The following is a 17,726-nucleotide window of genomic DNA, read 5'->3' on the forward strand; positions in this document are numbered from 1 at the left end:
TTGGATTATCTATTTGGGTAGGATGTGGTCTCAGGTCTGGGATCAATGTGGCTGTTCAGGTGTATGGGGAATGGCCATGTATTGTTAAGACATAGTATAGGGATTGAATTCAGATCCCTCTCATGTCTCCTCTGGATAAGAGCAAGGTCTGCTGATTGTTCTCTCTGTTTCAAAACCATTTCCCCCACCATCTAAAACACAGTGGCTCTCCAAGACCTCCTTAGCTTTGGCACCCAGGAGCTTTACAACTCTGTCCTCAACATGACTTTTTAGCTTAACGTTTTCGTCTACTCCCACACATCCTACATTCCAGCCAGATAGGACTTCTTATTGCTTCCTGAATACCCCTTGATCTTTCACATCTTCCTGTCTTTATTTCATGCCTTCCCTCTGTGGATATACCTCCCCTGTGGCTTGGTCTAGCAAAACCCTTCATTCTTTGAAGCGTAGTTCAAAAGCCTTCTTATATCTCTTGGCCAGTCACTGGCTCATCTTTTGTGCTCATGTAACACCTGTACATATCTTTATTAAATTACCAATCACCTCCCCTTATGATTGTTACTCATATATCTGTCTCCCCTCACTCCCTAAGCTTTGGCTGGGATCTCTGGGGCTTTGGGGCCTAACATGCTGGTTGGTGAGTGGCAGGTATTTATTGGAGATTTGTTGAATGAATACTTGAATAAATGAGTGTGAGTTGTGTTGAATATAATAAATATTGTGATCTCTTAGTGTCCTCTGGTTAGCCTGTCTTAGGCTCACCTTTCTGAGTATATAAAAAGACCCCCCTGGTTTGGAACAACAAAAGCCCAACCTGGCTTAGCAGAGAGATGGAGTTATAAGGTATTCTTAAAAACAAGATGTAGTGTTGTTACCTTTCAAGCATAGCACATTTTTAAAAGCTAAGATATAAATAGATACTAATAAGTAAAGTGGGAAAATTAATGCAAAATTACAGGTTGTATTGGTCCTGATTGTATAATAATATAGCATAAAGAAAAGACCATAAACATTTCAGGATTATTCACAGAGACAAGAAGTTGAAGCCATTATGGTAGAATAGTTGATTTTTTTTTTTATTTTCAAAAACTTTAAATTATTTTTACTGTTAAGTAAAATCTAGAACTTTGTAGAGAAGGATATAATTGGAACTTTCAACCTTTGAAGATAATGGAACTGGATTTGAATGATTGCAAATTCTGGATTAGCAACCCTAGATTGAGAGGTTTGTCATTCTATAAGAACTCACTGTTTGTTATAGGGCAGAGTTGGCATAGGTGGGTCCATTGAATAACATCCAAATGTGTTTAATTACTGCAGGGTGAGCCCAAAGGTTTCATTTCACATGCCTGTTGTATTGACGGGTGAGTGGTGTATGTCTTGACTGTTTGGTTGAGAAGGATTCTGAGGTTCCATCTGGCTCAATAGAAAGGTTTATGATTGATTAGTGAAGTGTACTGTGGACATATGAAGGAGTATTCATGTATTTACCTTCCTTGTCTGAAAGGTCCCCAGATTATGAGGCTGACATGGTGCCAAAAATACAAACACACTAATTCAAAGGGATACATGCACTCCTATGTTTATAGCAGCATTATCTACAATAGCCACACTATGGAAGCAGCCCAAGTGTCCATAGATAGATGAATGGATAAAGAAGATAAGGTATGTATACACAATGGAATATTATTCAGGCATAAAAAGAATGAAATGTTGCCATTTGCAATGACATGGATGGAGCTATTATAAGTGAAATAAGTCAGTCAGAGAAAGACAAATAGCATACGATTTCACTCATATGTTGAATTGAAGAAACAAGTGAACAAAAAGAAAAAAAAGAGAGGAAGTCAAGAAACAGACTCTTAATTATAGAAAACAAACTGATGGTTACCAGAGGGGAAGGAGTGGGGAGATGGGTTAGATAGGTGATGAGAATTAAGGAGAGCACTTGTAGTGATGTATAGGTGATGTACTGGGTGATGTATGGAATTGTCGAATCACTATATTGCACTCCTGAAACTAATCTCACACTGTATGTTAAGTATACTGGGATTTAAAATAAAAAATGTAAAGAAAAAAATAGTAAAATGCATATAAAAAAACAACAGAAACATTGTTTTGTTACTAATCATTTGACATAATGAATGAAACACCGGACTTATTGTTCAAATGCTAGAATCTTTTAAATTTAATTTAATTTAATTTTTCCATTAAACATAATTTTTGTCAAATTTGTTTCCATACAACACTCAGTGCTCATCCCAACAGGTGTCCTCCTCAATGCCCATCACCCACTTTCCCCTCTCCCCCCTACCCGCCATCAATCCTCAGTTTGTTCTCAGTATTTAAGAGTCTCTTATTGGTTGCCTCCCTCCCTCTCTGTAACTTTTTTTCTCCTCTTCCCCTCTCCCAGGGTCTTCTGTTAAGTTTCTCAGGATCCACATATGGGTGAAAACATATGGTATCTGTCTTTCTCTGACTGACTTATTTCACTTAGCATAATACCCTCCAGTTCCATTCATGTTGCTGCAAATGGCAGGATTTCGTTCTTTCTCATTGCCAAGTAGTATTCCATTGTATGTATAAACCACATCTGCTTTATCCATTCATCAGTTGATGGACATTTAGGCTTTTCCCATAATTTGGCTATTGTTGAAAGTGCTGCTATAAACATTGGGGTACAAGTGCCCCTATGTATCAGCACTCCTGTATCCCTTGGGTAAATTCCTAGCGGTGCTATTGCTGGGTCATAGGGTAGTTCTATTTTTAATTTTTTGAGGAACCTCTACATTGTTTTCTAGAGCAGCTGTACCAGTTTGCATTCTCACCAACAGTGCAATAGGGTTTCCGTTTCTCCAAATGCTAGAATTTAAGATTCAGTTATATTACGTTATTGGTTCTGTGACCCTTGAACAAACCATTCTCCCTCTGAACTTCAGTTCCTTCATATGTAAAAGAGAGTTGAAAAAGTTGACACTTTGTTGCCCTGAAGTTTAGATGAGAGAATGTTTCATAAACTCTGAAGTACTCCACACACACACAGTGCACACACACACACACACACACACACACACACACACACACCATATCTTCTTAATACCTATTGTTTGCTCCATGCATGTTTTATGATGGTTTCCATGTGTGTTGTCTGTTTTACATTCTTGGTTCATGGTACACATGAACCATGAATCAGAGGCTGATTCACTGACTTGGCCCACCACTTCACTTGGGACTTTCACCAAGTTCCCATATTTTTGGTTATCTGTGGTGTTCAAGACTCTGCTTGAGTCATTTTGCAAACATTCCATTTGGCCACGGCAAGTCACAAGTCTGAGTGGGGTGTCAAAAGTTGGGCACTGTAATGTTAGATGGGGAAGGGTGCGGAGGTAGGGTGAGGTGAAGAATTTGGGTCATTAGTAGTATCAAACTATTGTACAACATTATGGGAAAGATCTCTAAAATCATGGTGCAAATAAGATGAACAGAGATTTAGCACTGATGATAATGGTAATGACTAACATTTATTGCATGCTTACTGTGGGCCAGCCTCTGTGCTAGAAGATTTATGTGTATTCCCTCACCCTTTGAATCCTTACAGAAGCCTTTTCTGTAGACATCAGTATTACCTATCCTTTATAAATGAGAACACTGAGGTCAGAGGGATTAAGTAATTGCCATAGATTACAAAGCTCCTATATGGTGGATCTAGGATAAGAATCCAGTTCTGTCTGACTCCAGAACCTAGCTCTTAACCAAATTCTAGAATACCAGAACCTGGGGGTGAGGATATCCCTTGAAATTTACTGGAGAGAGGCTTAGGACAAATAATGAGCAGCCCTGTTTCATGCAAAATGTGGAAAACTCAAGAAATGTGTCCCTTGCATGGGTATTTACTGATGGTAGGACTGCTGTTATGCCAAAGTTATGAGACTCAGTCCCAAATTAGTATGAATGAAAAGGCAACTCTGTTCAAGAAACGTTTATATAAATGATAGTTCCTTTGTGGGTTTTTCAGAGGAAAGTAGGAGATTTAGGGGATATTCCCTTAGATGTTGAAGTTGGTATGGTGCAGTGGTTTTGAAACTGTGCTCTCTAGGACTTTGGAGTTTTCTTGTGGTAAAATCTTGAGGACTATTGCAGAAGTCAAGGTGGAGTCCTGGAGGCAAGATTTCACCTTCTACTTCTACAGAACAGCTCTGCTTCTGTCATATTTTGAGGTTTCATGCACCGTTTCTTTTTCTAGAAAAAAAAGGGCTTTGGTGGCTTAATAAAGGCAAATCCCTTTTCTCATGGAAAGATCTCTGGTCAAAAGGTCCTAATACCCGGATCTTAGTGCCACTTCTGCTACTGCCCAGTTGTGTGATCTTAGACACTTGCCTGACTGTCCCTGGGGTCCTTCCCTTCCTTCCTCAACTACAGAGTGAGGAGTTTGAGGCAGGTCTCTATGCCCTTATCCAGCTATGATATTCTGTATCTCTGAGGCGGGTTGAGGTGAAGTTGGAAGTTGTGCCTGTTACACTGTCAGGGTAGAGTTCTAGAGCCAGTGTACCAATTGTCTGACCCACATACATATCTGTCCTTTGAATTCTCCAAACTTCCACCTGCTTCCTCACCTTAGTCCAGTCAGCAATCATTCATCTATGGTTTACTCTGTGCCAGGCACCACACCCACCTTCAAAGCTCCTAAACTGCTAACACTTGCCCTGGTCAGGGAGGGTCCCAAGATTGCTCCCTTGCTGTGTCTTTTCCTGCCACCCCAAGCCTTCCTTTCTTTTCTTTCTGCCTCCTGTGTTTACATCTCTCTGTAGGACAGAGTATGAGGGTTGGAACTATTATACCCTGTAAGGGTTGGCATTGGGGGCAGTGGTCAGTGGGAACCTGAGGGTGTTCCAACAGGTGGGCTCATTGAGTCATTGTGTTCTGCCCAGGCACCAACAGGGTTTAGATCCCCATCCCTGGCCGCCTCTCTCTCTCAGGTGGTGACTTCTTGAGTAACTGTAAGAGCTGAGGTCTTGTTTGGCAGCAGCATCTCCTGTTCTCAGTTCCTCAGCAACAGATAGGATGGGAAGATGTGGAGGGACAGTTCTCTCACAAGGTATGGAAGGAGAGAAAACTGGAGAGTACTGGCTGGTTCCCCACAGCTATTTTAGATAGAGGAGGCCAGAGGCCTGGGGTGAGGGAGAAGGAGTGCAACATGACAGGGTTTGGGGAAGGGCATTCTGGACAGTGCGAACAGCAAAAGCAAAGTCTCTGAGGTTGAACTGTACTTAGCGATTTCTGAAAATACCAAGGGGGCGGTATGTGTGGGGTCCAGTGAGAAGTCAGGGATGAGCTTGGAGACCTAGCAGGGGGCCGAACTATGCAGGGTCTTGTGGAAGGCAGGGAGAATTTTTCCTTAAAACATTTTTTTGAGTGCAGTTGACATACAGTGTTACGTTATGTTACAAATGTTGTACACATCTCAGGTGTACAGGGTAGTGATTTGACATGTTTAAACATTTTGCTGTGCTCGCCACAAGTGTAGTTACCATCTGTCACCATACAATTACAATATCATTGACTGTATTGATAGGGAGGACTTTGGATTTCCTTTTAAGTATGTAGAGAAATCATCGGAGAGTTTAGAATGAGGGAGTGATGACTTCTACTTTAAAGGTCATTCTGGCTGCTGTGCAGAAGATATCCCATAAGGGGCAAGGACAAAGCAGGGACACTGGTTAGGAGGCTAGTTAGTACATAGTCCAGGAGACAGACAAACACTGGGATAGCTTAATTGTCCAGTGTAGCCAAAACTCTTCCCTATGAGGTCTTGTGTCACTGGGCCAAGCCTGGAATTCTCTGCTAAAGAGTCAGGGAACCCTGGAGAGAATGAGAGGTAGAGAAGGGGATATGGTAGATTAGGTGGGGCTGTAGCAGGGACTCTTAGACCTAATTCTGCCCTTTATGAATGGCATGACTTTGGGAAAATTATTTAATCTCTTGAGGATCTCAGTTTACCATCTATAAAACAGGGATAATAATAGGTACACTTCTTATGGTTTCTGTAGGAAGTCAGGTATAACATACTTGGAGTATGCCTTGCACAATGTGTGATATGAGTACTACTGCTGTTAGATACGTGTATTGCCACAACTGTAAAACAGCCTTTCCAATGGCTTTCCAAAATCATGGGTGGACCAAATGGCCACTGGCCTTGGTCCTGAACACGCCTTCCTGGAGATGGTGTTCTCTGGCATAGCCCTGTCCCTGCTTCCTGTACTCGTGTTCCCCATTCCCCACTGTCAACCATTGCATTACACTGAAAGAAGCATGCTCTGCACCTCACACCTCCGAGGTGAACCCCACAGATGCATCTGTGCCCCATGTTCGCCCCATGGTGAAGCTGGGGGCTGTCTGGTTTGGGTGTGAACAGCTCTAGTCTGTCCGGAGCCTCTGCACATCCCCCTGCCAGCTCTGGCACTACTTGCTTTGTTAATGGAGAATTTGTCAAGTAATGGGAATAATTAGCACAGTGGGGGCCTTACTGTGCCCTGGAAAGAGAACAGAGAGAGTCATCCCAGCAGCCCCAGACATGATTGCTGGGCAGGCTTATTTTCTCTTGTCTGCGTCTCTCTCCCCATCTCTTGCATGTGTTTGATTTTTTCTCCTTTGTATAGAGAGAGTTGGCTAGGAGAAAAGACCTGTAAATTGCACCCTTGCTGGGCTGGTGCTGCGAAGCTGGATAAGATTGTCTTCTTGGACTGAATAATTTCCCTCTTCCCCTACCTCCTTTAGGGGGACAGATCGGCTAAATATCTAGTTGATTTCCCCCCTCCCTTTCTCCTCCTCCCTGCCTCCCCACCTCCACCCCTCCCCTCCCTCTTTCTCCCTGTCCCCTCATGTAAAGAACTCACTGACTCTCAATTGAATCCTTTTTAATGGTCCCAAGAGGCGAGGATCTTGAAGGGTGATTATCTCCATTATAAATTATTAACTCCCCCTGCAGCCAGATGGTTTCCGAACCCGTGGCTTGGAGCTCTGGGCTGGGAGAGAAGAGGATGGGAGAAGGGAGGAGTCTGAATCATGAATGACCATGGCTTCTTGGGTTCCTGGCTGAACCTGGGGTGCTGGGGAAACTGTTGGCACCTTGCCAGGCCTGAGTCCTGCAGTCTGTGGGCAAGTGTTTGTTGTGTTTTGCCCACTAGACAACTCAGGGCTCCCTTGGGGATGGAGTAGAAGTGGTAGACAGGGGAGAAACTAAATCCATGGATTATGTTTGATATGAAACTTAGAGGCTTGTCAAGATGTGGTAAGAAGGCATGACTATTATCTTACACCATGTAGTCCTTTACCTCCTTTGATATTCACAACATCCTGGAAGTGTATTCACTGTTCTCTCCAGTTTACAAGAGATAATAGTTTTCCATAGGTCACTTGGCCAAAAGTTAGTATAAAGACAGAGGCTTGTTCTGACCCCCACTCTCCCCTGCCAAGTGGTCTTTCCCCTGCACCAGACTTCTCCTTCCCAGTTGCCTGTGCTCTACTCATCCTTCAAGTTTCCATGTAAGTTCCACTTCTCTGAGAAGTCTTCACTGACTTCACTAGGCCAGTCACCTCATGTTCCTCTGGACTCTGTTGCACTACATGCATAGACCTATTTACTACTGGACATACAATTCCAAAGGCTGTCCAGCCTCTTCTGGAATATCTCCAATGACAGGAAGGACAGGAACGCCCACTTCATCTTGAGATGGTCTGTGTGTAAGATAAGGACTCAAATACTCTTCCTCAGATTTATTATCTTTAAGGGCTGTAGAGAACCCGTGAGATCTCTCTTCCAATTTAAGAACACTTCAGGCCCCTGAAGGTACTGCTCATGCTACTGCCGAGTTGTCTCTGTAAGCCCTAATACCCTGGTACCTCCAAAGGTTTCTCATGTAAAGAGACTCAGGTATGACTCTTAACATTGTCTCTGTAATTGGGATGAATTTTAAAAGATGTCCATCTTCCCATCTTACTGTCCCTGAGCAGGCCAGGTGAGAGGTGCCAACATCAGCCATGCTGCCAGGATGAAGTATGAATATCAAGGGCAACAGTAACAGCAGCAGCAGTGATGGTGAACATTTACTTGGTACCTATGCTTAGCATGCTTCTAAGGGCTTTACCTTGTAGTAGATGCCTTACTATGGCAGCTTGTTATTCAACATTTTATAGATGAGGCAGCTGAGGCACACAGACTTTCTCAGAGTTACACAAGCAGTAAGTAGTATGGGATTTGAACCCAGGAAGTCTGGCTCCAGAGCCCAGGCCTTTGACCTCTGTGAATGGGGTTATTTATCCTAACACCGTGTTCTATTTGCACCCTAGAGATAGACCACTGCTGTATCGAGCCCATACTCGATAGAGCCTTCTTCTCACCTTTGATCTACCTCCTTATATTATTTAGGCTCATATCTTTCTACTAGTGCATAAGTGCCTTGAAGAGTTTGAGCTACTTTTTTAGTCTTTCTCTGCATAGCATGGGTGCTCTATGGTTAAAGAAAGTTAACAGAAAGACTTCCTTTCAGTTTACTACCTACCAGCTTACTTACACCTCTCTCAGATAGTGGGGCTCAGAATAAAAATCTGATAATAAAATTGACACAAATGATCATTGTCTTTTTCCTCTAAGTTATATTTTAACTAGTCTAAAATTGCATGTAAACTATCTGTCACAAAACACATGCAGTCTCTCACTTGTGTCGTCTTGTCTCTTTGATCCCTCCATCCTAGTCTACTATGTAGTTACAAACTATACCTTCCATCTTTATGGGCTGTTTATTTTGGGGGGATCAAGCCATATAGCTTTCCATTTACCTCCATCAAAGTTTGTCTTACTAAACACAGGCTGTTTAAGCCTATATGACCTCTTGGGATCCCACAGCATCACCTGGGATGCTCACAGACTGTCAGTGTTGGGTTACCCACAAACATGACGAGTTTCATCCAAGCTCTTGATGAATGTGAGGAATGGGGCAAGGCCTGTCCTCACACTAGATGCTGCTTCCCAGAAGGCTCACCCTCTTTGAATGTTGTTGTTCAGCCAGTGACACATCTTGGTTCTATCCACCTTACATTCCTCAGATCATGAGAAACTTTTCCAAAACAATGCCTGAAGTCCATATGTATTATAACTCCGATGTGTCTCTACTATAAGAGATTACTATTCTTGACAGAAAAGGAATTCAAGTTAGTCTGGCAAGACTACTTAGTTTCTATGGAAAATTGAGTTTTTTAAAAAAACTATTATAATTAACGGCTTTACAAAATTCTCTCCCCACCTCTGGTCTCTTTTCAGCACAATAAAGCTCAAACACCCTTCTCTGTATGCCCATTTGACTGACTGGAGTTGAGGTCCTTAGAGGCCTCCCTAATCTCCCTTACCTTTCAGGGAGGCATAAAGACAGCTAACAGAGGGTAGGGTAAGCTTGGTGGCCAAGACACCTTTAAGACTAGACTCAGCTCAGCAGATTTCAAGGGAGGAAGAGAAAATAGAAGTGGGAGGTGGTGGTATGCTTGGACATGAATACGTTGTGAACAGAGGGAGCTGAGTGAGTTTCAGCATGGGCCAGGAAGAGAGGACAGTGAGCTCCCTGTTGAAAGACCCTGTGGATTTTTGCCCATATTTTCCAAGATAAGGGATTGCTTTTGACTTGAAGTATAACATATGTGTAGAAGATTATATACATTGTGCTCAACCAATGCATTTTCACAAACTGAGTCCAACGTGTAACATCACCCAGGTACATAAATAGAACTGTTTTACTCCTTTGCCTTCTTCTAGTCAGCAACTCCTCCAAGGGTAACTGCTATTCTGACATTTAATATCATAGAGTAATTTTGCCTCTTTTTGTACCTCATATGAATGGGACATACTCAGCGTGTGCCCTTCTGTGAGATTCTTCCATATGCTCTCTGGAGATGAAGACCTGTCATTCTCACTGCTCTACAGCATTTTGCGTGAATAGACTACGATTTATTTGTCCATTCTACCGCAGATGGACATTTGGCTATTTTCTAGGTTTTGGCTATTGTGAATAGCATTGTTATAAACATCTCATGCATGTCTTTGGTTGGACATATGTAAGCATCTCTGTTGGTATATACCTAGAAAGGGAATTATGGAGTCATGGGGTAAAAACATTCAGCCCTAGTAGCTACTGCCATATAATTTTCTGGAAGTAGTTGTACCTCTATCCTTTTTAAAATTTAATAAAATTCAAAAGTACCCTATGAGATAGATATTATAATTCCCATTTTTTTGGATGAACAAACGGAGGCTCAGAGAGATGCCACAGGCTGAATAGAAATAATAATAGGTCTGGGTTTAAATGCAGCCCTGTCTGATGTCAAAGCCGTTGCTGTGCATCATTACCCTGAACTACTTTCACATCTTGGAGAGAATTCATGCCTTTACCTTCTTCACTGCCTGCTGTAGAGTCTTCACTGTTGCATTAAGGTAGGGAGGACAGCATGTGAAGCTGCCCTAATCATATAGTGTCAGGAGGGGCATAGTTTAGTCAACTTAGTGAATCTCTGAGGCTATTGTATAAGACCAAGCCTGCCTTCCCCTCCAAAGCACCTAGGGATAGAGCATGCCCACATCCTATGCTTTTGCCCAGGAACATGGATGAGTGGGGGTGTAGAGCACTGGTGGTGGGGGGGTGAGCCATCTGACATGTGTCTCAGGTCACAGGGAGTCCTGAGAGGTGTGGGTGGCCATATGAAATGAAATCTTCTGTCAATGTGTCAATTACAGTGTTTTTGGAGGTCTAGTAGCCTAATTAAAACTTGCTTAAATGAAAAAAAAAGTTGTGGTTCATACAGTGGAAGTCCCAGGATCTATTGGACACTCGGCTTCAGGCCTGTCTGCATCTAGGTGCTAAAACCTCACTAGAAATCTGTCTTTAGCCACCTCTTGGCTCTGTTTTTTTCCTTGTTGTCTTTATACTTAGACAAGATCATCTTGGTATCTATCATCAACTCTGGGCTTCATTCTAACAGTTTGACAGCATGGTGAGAAGAGAGGACCTTTCTATCAATAATTCCAGAAAAAGGCCCAGGGTTAACTCTGATTTGACTCTATTTGGTGGACAAGTTGGTCTCTAAACTAATGGCTGTGGCACGAGATTGGAATGTTCTAATTAGGATCTGGGATTGAGATAAACCACACCTGAATGACCAGGACTGAGATTGGTAGTGGAAGTCATCTTAGCTTCAGAGTGGAGTGGGGATGTGGTGAAAGTGGGGTGAGTAAAACCAACAGAGAGCTATTTTATGGATTTTCTGGTTCTGGTGAAGGGAATAAGAGGGAAATAAATGAGCATTTCTAGTGGAAATATGGCAAGCAAGTCTGAGGACTGTGGCGTACCAGCAAGGGCTGGGCACGAGGACAGTCACCATCATGCCTTCACATACCCATCCTGGCTCTAGACACAGGCCCCATTTTCTCCTGCGTCTGTCTCAAGAAGTGGAGGAAATGGAGGGAAGGGGTGGAAGGGCAAATGGCAGCCAGCTCTTCCAAGCCAGGCCTCATGCAAATAGCCCACAAGTCGCAGTTGTGAGAGCCACACCCCGCCCCCAACCCAAGCAGTTGGATTGTGAGACATTTGCAAAGATGTTAACCCCATGTAAAAAGTGTGCCATTTGATAATTATGTAAATTAGCTGGCAATTAGATAATGTCACTCACTTTCCCTCTCCTGCTAGATTCCCACATAACAGAAAAGCGTTTGTGCTTCTACGCCAGCCCAGACCCTCTGTGCAGGCTCTAGGGCAAACCACTCGTACCGACAGCTGCCTGAGCCATCCTGTGGCTCAAGAGAGAGTGGAAGTAGGCTGACTGGGTGGAGAGGGCTCTCTGCTCCCATTTTCCCACTTCTTGAGCCTTGTGTATCCCTGCTAGAAGGCTAGAGAAGGCTGAAAAATAAACACCTGGGGCAACTGGCTTGAGGCCTGTGCTACTTAATGTAAGGTCATCTTTAGCTTTTGGCCATATTGGCAATTTCCCAGAGGCCATGGGAATGTCCACAATCCAAAAAAGCAATGGAAAGTCTTTAGGAGAGAATGTGGGCAGATTATAGGGTGTCAAGTCTAGATGAACCCAATTCTGATGTTACCAGTCCTGAAATCAGATTCTTCCTGGCACCTGTGGGAAAGAAAACTTGGTTTTCCTCAGATAGCCTTTTTGATCCCCTTTGATGCAGGGAGGGGAACATGGGTATCTCCAATGCTGGTCTGGGCTGGAGGGAAGGACTATGAATCTGACGTGAAAGACTCAACAGGCCGGATGGAGTTGCCACCCCAAAGCAGGCTGGGAAAATTCCCTTGATCTTCCTTATAGGGGAGTGTTCTGGAATGCTTAGTTCTTAATTCATAGGTTTCTTCAGATAACTAGGCATATGCTACTTTGCCTTTTGGGATCATCTGAGGTTGGCATCCAGAGAAGTGTGGGAGGTCAGGACTGCCATCATTGTGTAAAGTGAGGTAGTATGGAGGCCACTGCATAGAATAGAAGTCAGATGATGCATGGGGATGCTCTTCAGCTTCTGTTTTTACTTTCCATTCTCTCTACATATGTTTCTTGAGCTCCTGCTCCATGCCAAGGCCCTGTGGCAGGCACCATGGTGAAGCAGACCCTGTTCACAGGGAGTTCTCCATCAGGTTTTCAGAGCCTGAGCTCTTCGTTGCTGTGCTTTGTATCTCTGAAGCACACTTGAACCCTCTAGGTTTTGATTGCTTTAAGAACAAGGATTTTTTTTTTTTTTTATTCTGCTTTGATAGAGCAGTGTCTGGAATGAATCAGAGCTCAATAAACAGATTGAATTGAGCAAGTCATTTAATTTATACAGACAAATACGTGACTTACAGAGGTTCAGAGGTGACTTGATAGATAGTATAGATCAGTCTGGAAGTTTCTGGGACTATTTCAAGGGTTTCCCATGTCCTTGCTCATCCATAACACTGAGACCTCCTTCAGCATGTCCTTTCCTCCCACAGGTCCTGCATTGGCTTTGGCCATCTGAGCCTAGGCCTTCCCTGTCAGCCAGTGTACTCCCTGGTTTAAACTGGCAGGACAGGGAGAGGAGAGGGAAGTTCCCCCACCTCCCCAAGAGGTGAAGCAACCAGGGTGGTGTCACTGAGAAAATTTTCCCAAGCCTCTTGGGCTTACACACACTGAGCTCCTTTATGGCCACATGATTTTTATATTCTTGGCTCATCAATAATTCCAGGATTGGAATACCTCCCGTAAGAGGCTTATTCTTTCTGCTCACACCTGCCTTGCTCCCCCTTTTCTTGCTCCTCCCACTAACCTAAATCAAATGCATGACATGGGGAGGGGACAGAGGAGCAGCTGTCTTCTGAGCATATTTCCTGAAAGGGGCCCCTTTCAACAAGTTGATTTAAGGAAATATGTGAACGTGGCAGTTGTTGAAACCAGAAGGAGTCCTCTTTTCAGAACCAGGGTTTCCTCTCTTCCTGGGATGTTGCCTTTTGCCTTGGTTGGCATACTTCACCTCACACAATGGTCACATTCATCGAGAGTGGGTCATGTCTCATCACCTAGCCTCCTGATAATCCACCCTTGGCTTCATGTCTTCTATTCACTCCACCCTAAAAGCATCGGCCTACTCGTTGTTCTTCACACATACCAGTTTGCTCTAGTCTCAAGGCCTTCGTTACTATTACTTCTGGGACACTCTTCCCATGGCTAATTCCCTCACTCTCTTTCAGGGTGTTCTTTAAATCTCACTTTCTCAAAGACTCGGATTTGTGGTCTTTGACTATTTCCATGGTGTAAATACGCCTAGCATAGTTGGTTCCATGCTGCTAAAGTGACCTTAACCGGTTCAAAAATTTCTGAAGTTTTAACGGTTGGCTCTGACAAGCCCACATGATTTACACTTCCATGCTGCTGTGTCTGTATTCTAGTTAAGCATCTTTTGTACTTCTGGAGGTAGTACATGCCACACTTCGGGAAGCACTGCTTGGACAAAATCATGTATAGAATAAAGGCTTTCCTTATGTTGGATTCAATCAACCTCTTGTTGGTTTGATCTGTTTGTTCAGTGGGCATAGATGTTTGTTCCTGGTTAAGGAACATTTTCCTCTTCAAAGCAGGGGTAATAACCAGCTTTGCTAATGGCATCATCATAAAAATCGTGGACAGTAATGGTCTGATAGAGACTGTGGTGAATTACCGAATGTGCCAGTTAATAAGCAGCAATTTGAACAGCTCTTGGAAATTATACTCATTGCTCTTATGTGAACAAAGAAGTCTCCACTTGGCTAGGTGGGCCAGAGTCTGCCTTCAACATCTAGATCACCCACTTGACTGGGTTTTTGTGCACTTCCAATCAGTACAAAACATATGGAATGTGCTCTAGGTCTGTTGTATTCCTCATTTGTTGTTCATTCTGAAGTTGTTGTAATTTTTTTAAAAAAGTACTTGTGGTTTTATATACTGTCCCTACTCCACAGACGTACATACACTCACATCAACAACAGTTCTTCCTATCCCTTTGTATCCAAAATAAGAAAGTAAAGAACCTAGTGTTTATTGATAACCTGCTATCATGCCAAGATCTTCCATACATGATCTCATGGTGTCCTCTCTCCAAACTTAGAAGTTATTTTCCTCTGCTTTATTAGGGAGGGAATAGAAGCTCAGATAGGTTAAGAAATTTACTCAAAGCTCAACATAAAAGAACCAGGTTTCAGACACAGCCTTTCTTTTTTAAGTCTCAAAACATTTTTTCCTGTAAGAACTTTTCACCAACATTTATTAAAAGATGAGAGTTGTTTTGTTCGTTACTCACTTTCTAATTTATTTTTGCTGATTTTTATAAATATTTCTTTCACAAACTTAAAAGTGGGAATCTGTCTTAGGCCGCCTACACCCAAGCATTGGATTGTCAAGTTGAAAAAGAAAAATCTAAAAAGAAATCAATGTCATTTCATGCCTCTTAATAGGTAAATAAGTTAAAATTATGTGTGTGTATTCAAGTGTATGAAATGTTAGTACTTAACTTAAAAATAAATTTTAGCTATGTGACCCTGTGATATGAATATTGTAAAAATGTGCTGATACGGCTTTGGGAGTTTTGTACTACTTTTGCATATGGAAAAACTGCGTGCATTATTAGGCACTGAGCTCAGGGTCCTGCAACGGCTCTGGAGGAACCTGGGCCCTCTCTCCTGTTTGAAGCACCAGGCACTGGGGGAATCCTTAAAATAGCCAGACTCATAGTCAGCGCTCCATCAATATTTGTGAATGAGATGCAGTATTTTCCTGACACCGCCCTAATCTTTCTTTCTTTTCTGCCCGCACCCCTTCTCCCTGCAGATCTTTTTCTGGAGTCCTGAGAGGCAGGTTATGGGCAGGACTGCCTCTGGTCTGCACCATGAAGTCTGAACCTGCTCCCGCTCTGCCCTGGGCCCTGCTCTGCCTGAGCACTCAGCTTTGGGCTGCCCTGCTCCCTGCAGCCCCCCGCTGCTAGGAGGTAAAACTTCAGGACTGGTCCTTGGCCTGTTTTTGCCTTTCACCTGGCTCACCTCACTGCTCACGCCTCCTCCATCACGGCACCCCCAGCCCAGCCCTCTCCCCGGCCTCCCCGGCTGGGGCATTTGGGGGTCCTTTGGGAGGAGTGCAGTGCTGAAGGCTTCCTCCTGCCGTGGACCTTCTTCTCCTTGAATCAAGGCCTCCGGATCCACATGGATAGCTGAGATCTTTTCTTGGAGAAAGACACTTTGCTCCTCACTCTAATCCCACATTTTCCCACTTGACTTTCCTCCTCTTCTGCTGCCCGGTCTTTCCCCCCCTGCTTCTTTATTGGATTTCTTGCTCGTGCACCCATCTGGGGCCGTCTTGTTCACTTTCCTTCTTCCTCACCCTCTGGATATTTGTGCGTGTGCCTCCTTCCCTTTGTGTGCTCTCTGTACCCCCCCACCCATCTCCTCTTCCTCTCTCCCTTCCCGCTGCCAAGGGGGATTGTTCCCCTCAGGGCTGTTCCTTGCCAGTCTGCTCCTCTGGCCTCAGTCCTGGCAGCCACAATGAGCTTCACTGCGCACTCGGTTTTCTTCACCCTGAAGGTGAGTGTCCTGCTGGGGTCACTGCTGGGGCTCTGCCTGGGCCTCGAGTTCATGGGCCTCCCCAACCAGTGGGCCCGTTACCTCCGCTGGGATGCCAGCACGCGCAGTGACCTGAGCTTCCAGTTCAAGACCAATGTCTCCACGGGGCTGCTCCTTTACCTGGACGATGGCGGCGTCTGTGACTTCCTCTGCCTTTCCCTGGCAGATGGCCGCGTGCAGCTCCGCTTCAGCATGGACTGTGCGGAGACCGCTGTGCTGTCCAACAAGCAGGTGAATGACAGCAGCTGGCACTTCCTCATGGTGAGCCGGGACCGCCTGCGCACGGTGCTGGTGCTTGACGGTGAGGGCCAGGCGGGCGAGCTGCAGCCCCAGCGGCCCTACATGGATGTGGTCAGTGACTTGTTCCTTGGCGGAGTCCCCGCGGACATACGACCTTCTGCCCTGACCCTTGATGGAGTACAGGCCATGCCCGGCTTCAGAGGATTAATCCTGGATCTCAAATATGGCAACTCAGAGCCTCGGCTTCTGGGGAGCCAAGGTGTCCAGTTGGATGCTGAGGGACCCTGTGGTGAGCGTCCCTGTGAAAATGGTGGGATCTGCTTTCTCCTGGATGGCCACCCCACCTGTGACTGTTCCACCACTGGCTATGGTGGCAAGCTCTGCTCAGAAGGTAAGACCTTCCCAAGTCCTCTCTTACTAGAGACCCACCCACTGCATTGGGTGAGGCCAAGACCATGGATAGAAACCACCACTATCGTTGAAGGGCATCTTTAGCTACATGTTGGATAATTGGGTCCCTTTCCCTGAGGAGGTGGTGTACATCCTTCAATTGCTGTCAATGGAAAACCCATCAGATCTTGGCAAGGAGAGAATCCTGGCTACTCAACCATGGGCTTCTTACTCAGATGTTTGGCTGTACTCAAAGGGCTAGATGGAGCAGGCTGAAGGATGTGTGCCCCAGATCAGCTGCTTCCACTGCAGACAGCAGGGTTAGCACAGAGCAAGAATCTGATAGAAATGGGCAGTGTGGCTATCTCTGTCCCTCCTGATCCCTTGAGAGTTGGGCCCTTGGGATGGGTGGGACACTCCTCATCACTTCCTCCTTAGTCCCCAGGAAAAAGAGTGCCCATGCCAAGGAGAATGAGGGTGGATGGATTGCGGGTCCATTCTTGGCCCACTATCATCCCAGCCCTTCCATTTGCTTCTCATCCCACAGTCTTTGGGGAGGTGCCTGGAGGGTGGAGGAGGCAGCTGGGGATGGGACTACTCACCTCCTCATTCTAGCGGCAGGATTTTTCGTATGAGGTTCCTCTTTCCTGTCCTCCTCCTCCTCTCCATGTACTGAGAATGGTCAGGAAGGCACAGAGACTGACAGGAGCCTTGTCTAGCCAAACCCCCAAGGGGGCTGGCAATACTCAGTATAGCCTTGACGAGCCTCTCAAGTTCAACCACAGCTTCCCAGGGAGAGGGAAGGTGAGGCTCATGCCTGAGGACTTAGATTGCCCTCACCTTATTCACCAAATTCTGACTGTATGGGATTAGATCCGAGAGAAGTGGCCCAGACTCTACTTTGACAAGTACCTAAAATCCAGATTCATGGACTCCAGGACTCATTGA

At 44.7% G+C, this 17,726-nt stretch overlaps 1 protein-coding gene across 8 annotated transcripts in view; it reads left to right on the plus strand.

The window, feature by feature from the left end:
- NRXN3 (neurexin 3) overlaps positions 1-17,726 on the plus strand; it is a 1,573,300-nt gene that overhangs the window by 50,747 nt on the left and 1,504,827 nt on the right. For 6 of the 8 annotated variants that reach the window (XM_042943951.1, XM_042943954.1, XM_042943956.1 and 3 more), the window contains exon 1: positions 15,262-16,779. In XM_042943951.1, the coding sequence (XP_042799885.1) occupies positions 16,071-16,779 (709 nt within the window). In that variant the 5' untranslated portion in view covers positions 15,262-16,070. Of the gene's footprint in view, positions 1-15,261; positions 16,780-17,726 lie in introns of those variants that run through there. The other 2 variants (XM_042943952.1, XM_042943953.1) reach the window with 1 other exon arrangement.

The sequence above is a fragment of the Panthera leo genome, chromosome B3, assembly GCF_018350215.1.
Source record: "Panthera leo isolate Ple1 chromosome B3, P.leo_Ple1_pat1.1, whole genome shotgun sequence".
NCBI classification, from domain to species: domain Eukaryota; kingdom Metazoa; phylum Chordata; class Mammalia; order Carnivora; family Felidae; genus Panthera; species Panthera leo.